The 9013-nt window shown below is 43.8% G+C and overlaps 1 protein-coding gene across 3 annotated transcripts in view; it reads left to right on the forward strand.

Annotated features, from left to right (window-relative positions):
• Positions 1 to 6401, forward strand: part of LOC124131659 — a 49611-nt gene extending 43210 nt beyond the window's left edge. For all 3 annotated transcript variants that reach the window (XM_048393669.1, XM_046495090.2, XM_046495088.2), the window contains exons 3-5: positions 1144 to 2864; positions 3897 to 4114; positions 4630 to 6401. In XM_048393669.1, coding sequence (XP_048249626.1) covers positions 1144 to 2864; positions 3897 to 4114; positions 4630 to 4708 — 2018 coding nt within the window. In that variant the 3' untranslated portion in view covers positions 4709 to 6401. The remainder of the gene's footprint in view (positions 1 to 1143; positions 2865 to 3896; positions 4115 to 4629) is intronic.
• Positions 6402 to 9013: the final 2612 nt, after the last annotated feature.

Here is a 9013-nt window from a genome sequence, read left to right on the forward strand (position 1 = left end):
ATCGCTGTTAAAAGATTGTCCATTAATCAATTTTCGATTTGACTGGGGGCGGTCGGGTAGCCTAGTGGTTAAAACGTTCGCTCGTCACGCCGAAGACCCGGGTTCGATTCCCGACATGGTACAATGTGTGAAGTGAAGCCCATTTCTGGTGTCACCCACCGTGATATAGCTGGAATATTGCTAAAAGCGTCGTAAATCATACTCACACACTCACTCGATTTCGACTGTAACATAAGCCTGGTTGAATATGAATCGCTGTCAAATTGCGATGGTGCCAGGTCCCTAAAAACTGAAACTCTCCACGCTACAGTCATGCGTCTGTATACATCTGCAGGAAAAGTGATCGCACTTTCCATGTTAGGTTGCACTTCATGTATTGTGCGGGGGCACGTGTGGCCCAGTCGTCAAAGGCATCGCAATTCGTTGTGCAGAGTTGCGTCCCTTGGATACCCCAGAACTATGAATGTGGTTTCGAATCCCGGCTCGCCCCGATTATGTTTCTGGGTTTGTCAGTACCATACCCATGCTCGTGGGTTTTTCAGAAGTGGTAAACGTCTGTGAACTGCATCACTTCGGGCTTTCCTCCCACATTAAGCTGACACGCCATGATATATAACTGGAATATTGTTAAAAGCTGCGTTAAACCCAACACACTCACTCATGTTTTGTGCACGCAATTTAATAAATCAACTTGGTTTGTTTTCCTTTCTAAAAGCAATAACTATGACTTTTGGATGCGAATGTAACTGTACATGCATTTTATGGGCAACAGTATGCATATGTTCAGTGACCTACGTATCCCATGCATACATGAAAGAAGTAACACTCAGATATAGCGAGTTTTGTGATGTTGGTTTGTTTGTTGTTTAACGCCACATTCAGCAATATTCCAGTAAGGTCTGTGAATATCGCTTCTGGTTCAGACAATCCAGTGATTGACGAAATGAGCATGGATCCACGCAATTGGGATACGATGAAATGCATCAACCACGTCAGCCAGCCTGACCACATCGATCCCGTTAGTCGCCTCTTACCACAAGCATAGTCGCCTTTTACGGCTATGTGATGTACACGTGTTTTGGAAACTAAACCTTTGTTTCTAACTAAAGCCAAAGCCTGTGAATTTTCTAATCGTTTATACAGGTAAAGGCAAGGTAAAACCAGAAGAAGCTGTTGAGGTGGCAGTCCATGCTATGTTCTCTTATAAGAGAAAGTCTCTCGTCAAGGTAATGCTCGTATCAGACAGTAAGGACATTGTGGACCATCTGGCTACTCAGTGTGCCTACAACAGCAGTGTGAAAGGTGGAAAACCCCTATTGTCAAACACTAAAACAGGTCGCCAGCTTCCTCGACCCTCATCTTCAAACGCGAAATCAAAATCAAGACTTGGTGGAGGGACCGATAGGAGTTGTTCAAGCCTGAAGAGACAGAATGGAGACAGATCAGATTCCAGCAGAAATAGCGATAACAATGGCACATGTGGCGGTGGAATGGTACTCCGTAGTGGACAACAACTACCGCCACGCCCACAAAGTAAGGGACAGCCATCATGTCCCAAAGGAAATGGTAAAGGAAAGATAACTACCACGAAAAGTAATCCATCATCTGGCTGTAGACCCGCCTCAAGAACAAGCCACAGTGGCAGTGGGAACAGTCATGTCGAAAGTGAGTATAGTCACAGAGAGAGAAGAACATTGTATGACCAGGGTGACGCCCAGGAGGTGGAACATGATCTGAAGACGAGACCAGAGAGAACACGGGGTGGTAGGAACCATCATGTCGGAAGGGGGAACAGTTACAGTGGAAGTGGGTACCGTCATAGTGGGAGAAGCACGTGGTATGACCAGGGTGACGCCCAGGAGGAGGAACATGATCTGAAGACGAGACCAGAGAGAACACGGAACAGTGAACTGAAGAGGGCCAATGGGCAAGCTGGTAAGGCGTATTACGAGACTAAAATGGGTGAACATGATGAACCAAAAGCACTGCAACACCGCTGTGATATCAGTGGCGGGGCCATACCAAAGATAAAAAACAAGGCACAATATAATGAGGATGATGATGAGAATGTGGTGAAACAAAAGGGACTTGCTCCTCAAAGACGTAATTATAAAGAGGAAGATGATGATGACATTAATAATGATGATGATGGGGAGGAGGACGAAAGTGTGACCCATCGTGGTGATGACGACGATTATAATGGTGGCGGCGGTGCTGCTGCTGACGATGATGATGCAAAGACAATTAAACGTTTGGAACATCCACTGATGATGAGGGGTGACGGGGTAATTTCAAGCAAGAAATCTGAGGAAGGAGCTGTTTTGAATACTGAATTTAGTGAGCCTGACACCATTCTTAATACAACTGGTGAGCATATTCCATACAGAAATAAAAAGGGATTCAGTAAAGGGAAAATTCCATCAGACAAGACATCAGGTCCAACTGAAACACAACTGAATGGTTATGAAAGTGGCTCTGGGAAATCCCCCAATACATGCGATGGCGTTACTCAGCAAATGGCAAACTTAAGTATCTCTGACGTGACTGGACAACAAAGCGCACGCAATAGTGAAAAGGTGAATGAAAATAAACCAGCATCTGAGATCTGTCCAATATGCCTTGATGAAATATCAGACCCAAAGATGCTGGACAAATGTGGACACGTGTTCTGTAGAATCTGTATCGAGAACAGTTTTGCCAGTTACAAACCCGTATGTCCCAGCTGCAACATGGTGTATGGCGTCCTGACGGGGAACCAGCCGGAGGGGACCATGGATGTCGCCTTCAGCGGGGAGCACCTGCCTGGTTATGAGACCTGTGGAACAATTACCATCACGTACCGCTTCCCTAATGGGAGACAAGGGGTGAGTTTTTGCCAATTTTATTTATGGAAGGTAAAAAGTTATTATTTTCAAGGTTGTCAAGGGATGGACTTTTGTTTGTTGAAGATGAGGGATAAGTATTTCCCCTCACTTTTGAAGAATAGGTGAGGATATTACATGTTCTCTGGTTGGAAACAAGAATAATAAACGCTTGCAATGTATGTATATCGGGTTCCTATTAATAGGTTAAATTTGTTGAGTTGTGGAGTACTAACATTCAAAAAGATATCAAAGGCAAAATTCAAATAGTTTCAGACTATGGGCTCATGTTTTGCTCAAAATTGCCCCCAAACGAATTCGGGCACTCTTGCACGTGGACGCTTAAAAATACACGTATACAAAGCTGCCGAAGCTGCCCAGTGGGGATCCAACCACTGCAGTTGATCCATAAGCCCCTGACTCTTACATGTTGGATAAAATAAAATAAAATAGCAAATGTTTGTCAGGAACGCCACAGTTTGTTTGTTGTTTTACGCCGCACTCAGCAGTATTCCAGCTATATGACGGCGGCCTGTAAATAATCGAATCTAGACCATACAATCCAGTGATTAAATCATGAACATCGATCTACGCAACTGGGATACGATGACATGAATTGACAACCTGACAACCCGATCACATTCGTCTCCTCTGTTAATCCGACATACCTTGGTTGCTTAAGACCGGATCAGCCGGATCTCCATGGGTCAGGAACGTCACTGAACCAGAGGCTACGGACACATGGCAAACAGAATGGCATTACTAGCATGGTGTACTTTACAATAATTCTATTGTGAAACAGTTGTTTCGCCATTGCAAGTAACCTGAAAATAAATCATGTTGACCTTATATTCAACTAGGATATTGTATTGTTTGTTGTTTAACGCCGCATTCAGCAATATTCCAGCTATATGACGGCGGTATTCAACAAGGAAAAAAACACTGACATTGTGGATCCTGTATGATAAATTTTGGCCATTATCGATACAATTTCATACCTATCATAGTTTGTTGTCACTCTCTGAACATTGTCAGCCTGGTCACCCCAACCCAGGACAGTTGTACAAGGGCACCACACGTGTAGCCTACCTGCCAGATTGCGGAGAAGGAAGAGATGTTCTCCGCCTCCTGAGGAAGGCGTTTGACAGGAAGTTAACCTTTACCGTCGGTCGTTCTACAACTACCGGTCAAGAGAATGTCGTAACGTGGAACGACATCCACCATAAGACGAACATGGAAGGTGGACCTACGAGGTAACCCCTTATGGTTATATGATTGAATCTTTATTTAGATTTAAAGTTAAAAATCGCAGAGTTCTTTCTCATGACGCTTGGAACACCCGGATATTAATCTATCAGAACGATGGGGATTCTCCCACGTCTGCGTCAACTAATTCAACCGCTATTCCTAATTGGTGGGTAAGTAATCGGGTTAGACTAAACACGTAGCTGCTGTGTCAACATTGGTTTTGTTTGTTTGTTGTTTAACGCCGCACTCCGCAATGTTTCAGCCTGATGGCATCAGTGTCGAAAGGACAATGGACCTGTTAGAAATGTCTGCCAATGTACCCTGCCGACTGGCAGTTATTTTCAATCCTACACAGCTATCTCTTCCACATATCTTGTGTGTTTTCATATATAAAAGTACAACTTTAATCCCTAGAGTACATTGACATTAGTGGCATCCGATGGCATGATGATGCTAGACGATGAACGGATGCGATACCCACAGCTCACTACAGTAGATATGTTTCCATGTTTGCATCTAGATTCGGCTACCCTGACGAAACCTACTTGACCCGAGTGAAGGAAGAACTGGCCAGCAAGGGAGTGACTGGAAGCAGTTAGAAGCAGACAGGAATGTCCCTGTGATATTGTAGCATCAAAATATGTGTATACTTACTGATGGTAGAACGTACCGAAGCAATGACATCAAGTGCAGGATAATGCAGGTCCCTGGCTGTGTTCGTTCAGTTTGCTTAATTTTTCAACGGTGTTCATTTCATTTGTCTTCTTTTGCTCCATTAAGTATGAGATTACGATAAAGACAAAGACAAGTGTGAACTCATTCTTGCGTTTCTTACGTGTTTCTCTCTGTGATATGGTTGGAATGGTTGGAATGTATCTTATAGGGGCGAAATCACATATTTGCCCAAGTCTTTCTTGAACGCCATGCTTCTCGTTCATGACTTTAGAGATCTTGGTGAATAAACAAGGGAGACTCCGACTAGCATATAATTATGTTTATTTTATGTTTAGCCACGACTTATTTAGGATGTTTTTTATCTTCTTTTTTTCTATATTGCCTTTTTAACCCAAAGATAAAGATATCTTATCGTTTCTAACCATGTACATTAACAAGCTTAATTATACACGCTTATCCTATGTTTAATAAACTATGCAGTCAGACCACTTTAACATTATGACAGCCATGCTCTGGACGTCAACACCGCCCTGTTTACCATGTTGTCACATGTATACCACTGAAAGGACGTTAGGGACCATCGATTCTTTCCTTTTACTATTGTGAATATGTCATGGCATGGCGGATGAAAAGAATCGTGTTGTCCTTTAGTTCTTTTGAGTAGTATGTATGAATGTCAGCCACAATGTAGCTAGCTACACGATGAAACCAGACACAGGGATCCACTATTGCATCCTGTATGTTTTTATTGTCACCAGGGAAATATTACGGATAAACAGGATTTGTTATTAACGAATGATGGGTACCAAACACTGTAGATGTGTCAATGTGAGGTTACCGGGCTGTGGGTCTTCAGTGTACATATTGTAACATGTCCTAGTTTCACTGCCACACGCGCGGTTAGCTATGCCTTGTTGGTAACCACCTCCACCCCAAACCCGCAGTGGCTAGAGCGTGTGCCCGGAGAACGCAGGGTCAGTAGTGCGATGCCCTGAAACGCCATACCGAGAGACGTTACAAAAGATGGTACTTGTTGTTTCCCTGCCTGGCGCTCGACAATAAGGGAATAAAACAACTAGTCGAGTCAGTATACTGTGTCTGTGTGGGGTATTCATGGTATCTCAGTATCCATCGTCATTAGTCGTTAAACCCCATTTCCTCAACTCAAAAAGAGCTTTACTGTTAATTCAGAATACCTAGGCACTTAACGTGAGGCTGCAGCCTCGATCCATTCACAACTTGGGATATTTAATTTTGATCGTAGATGCATCGATACCCATGCTGTCATTTATATTTGCAGCCGCGATCCATTTATACCTATATTTAAACATTGAGGGTAAAGCTTATTTCCATCGTCGAGCCGTCAATACATGTAATGCACCGAGGCATTTGACATGAAGAATGTTTCTATCGTCGAACCATCAATACCAAGGAAGAAAGTATATTTTATTGTTTATTACTTGCAGCGTCGAATCAGTTTGCCGATTACACTTGATTTTTGAAATGTTATATTGAGCTTTAGACAATCACATCTCATATATTGAAAGTACAACACTGTGTATTCTAAATGGTAACTGTTAACGTTAAGATGCTTGAATAAAGTTCTGTATAACCATTTTCTTACGATATTATTTTGACCTTTCGTCCAGTGAGGATAGACAGACTAGGTCATCAGCATGCCGAACCTGACCATCATGAGGTCCATGTGGTGGGACCTGACAAGGCTCTGACCCACAATGTCACCCTAGCGAAATGACCTATCGTATATATACTAAAGTATTGGAGGGGGCACGGGTGGCCCAGTCGTCTAAGGCGCCGCGCTTCGCTGTGCAGAGTTGCGTCCCTTGGGCACGCCAGAAACCTATGATTGTGGGTTCGAATCCCGGATCGCCCCTATTATGTTTCTAGGTTTGTCAGCACCATGCCCGTGCTCGTGGGTTTCACCGAAGTGGTAAACGTCTGAGACCTGCATCACTTCGGGCTTTCCTCCGAAATTGCTGACACGCCGTGATATAATTGGAATACTGTTAAAAGCGGCGTTAAACCCAACTCACTCACTCATAACTAAAGCATTGAGGTTTCGATAGTCGGAGCTCTAAGATACTCTATCCTTTTCACGACCACCTGGTGTCATCACTGATTTTTAGTGATTCATTCATACAATTGTTACAAATATTTGCCTTTTACACCCAGTGGACAGATAACCGAGACTAATATTCTCGTATTAACGTTGACGTTTTATATTCTGTGGAAGGGCGCCCTGGGTTGTAGCTACTGCTACCAGCAACAGACGTGATGTAGCTAGAATCTTGACTGGCATTGGCGTATAACAGCATTCTCTCTCACTCGCTGACTTGGATAGAGACCTGTGAAGATCCGGGCTGGAATAGGTCTTCAGCAACCTATGCTTGCCGGAAAAGGCGACTATGTTTGTCGTAAGAGGCGACTAACGGGATCGGGTCGTCAGGCTCGCTGACTTGGTTGATGCATGCCATCGATCCCAATTGCGTGGATCGATGCTCATGATATCAAGCACTGAATTGTCTGGTCCAGACTCGATTATTTACAGACCGCCGTCATATAGCTGGAATATTGCTGAGTGCGGCGTTAAACAACAAACAAACAAAACGGACAAACAAAACTTGGGTGGAACCACGTGCGGGCTCACCCTTTTGACTTCCTCGTATGAGGATACGTGCAGTAGATGTCGTTATGTCCCGAGCTTGTAATCTCCATGAAGAGAATAGTGGTCATTAACTGTTAACATTTATCTTACTTCCTTTTGGTTTTTCCTCTAACATGAAGGTGACGAGACGTGGTACAACTGAACTGCTATTCATAGTGTTGTTGCACAGATGTCACTGTTATCGTTATCTGATAGCTCTGATAGATTCAATGTCTGGTAGAGCAACGGCAATTCCGTATGACCGTATACACATAGGTTCAAGGTTCAATCAGAGACCATATAATAGAAGGAAATAGATATAAATGTCCCGGAAGACACACATGTTCAGCAAATAATTTGCAGCCAACTGACATGTGCTAATGAGAGATATCATAAAAAAATCATTGTAATCCGCTAAGAGACGTCCTTTTATTCGATTGTCGCTGGTCGTAGTCGGAGAAATCTCGGCTGAGGGAAATAACTCTTGCCCCGGATATTATGTGATGTTGTTGACGTGGTTACCAGAATGGTCAGTCGTGAATGTCTGCGCATCTATTGCGCATCTGCAGGGTACAGGGAGGTTAACAGCAGGGTGTTGGGGTGTATCAGTTACATGCCAGACCGTAGCGCTTATGGGGAGGGCCGTCCCTCTATTATATGATCTCTGGTTCAATACATCGTTTTTGGATTCGAACACTGAACAACGAGTGTATCATTGTTCATACGGATGTGACAGACCGGCCAGATCGTGTCTTTCTGAACACGTGCTAAGTACAACATCTACAAATTTAGTTTGCAACATGGACCGTTGGGTGTTGGAGGTACCCATTTCAGAAAACGTCCGTCACTTGAGTGGCACGGAATGCACAATGCCCATATTAGGCATAAACGATCGTCATCGAGCATTGGGCATGATTGAAGCTGCTATGACGACAACACGAGGGTCACCGCACGAGGTAATGCATAGCCTGGTGCGCATAATCGCCCAAGAAACGGAGGTCCTCGACGTGTAACGTCATTACATGGTTATCGCCCTTTCTCACTCGCGCCAACGTCACCTACCAGCGTTAACTACTGCCAGGCAGACTGTTGCAAACTGCGTGAGTGGTGGGTGTCAGCGGTTGCTCCAAACTTTTCGCGACCACCAGGCATCATCACTGATTTTCAGCGATCCATTGTCGCCTCTCTTTTGTCTATGACGCCCAATGGAATCTGTTTCGGCAGATAATCGAGACTGAATATTCTCTGGCGTTGGCGTATTGTATTTACACAACAGGTAACTCGCACATTCTTTCCAGCAACCGGTACCAAAACCACTGAATTGAATATAAAGTCTGATTGATAAACACATGGCTAGTCTGGGACCGTTAACGATACAATACAATTATACCTCATGTCTGATTGTGGAGTTGAGATGGATCAGCTGTTTATATATGCTCAACCTTCGTTTTACATTTCATGCTCTGATTTATGGAAAAAAAAGTTAACATATCCAGTATTCCAGCTATATGACGGCGGTCTGTAAATAATCGAGTCTGGACCAGCCAATCCAGTGATTGACATC

This window comes from Haliotis rufescens, unplaced genomic scaffold (assembly GCF_023055435.1).
Source record: "Haliotis rufescens isolate VD_foot unplaced genomic scaffold, xgHalRufe1.0.p SCAF_1, whole genome shotgun sequence".
Lineage (NCBI taxonomy): Eukaryota > Metazoa > Mollusca > Gastropoda > Lepetellida > Haliotidae > Haliotis > Haliotis rufescens.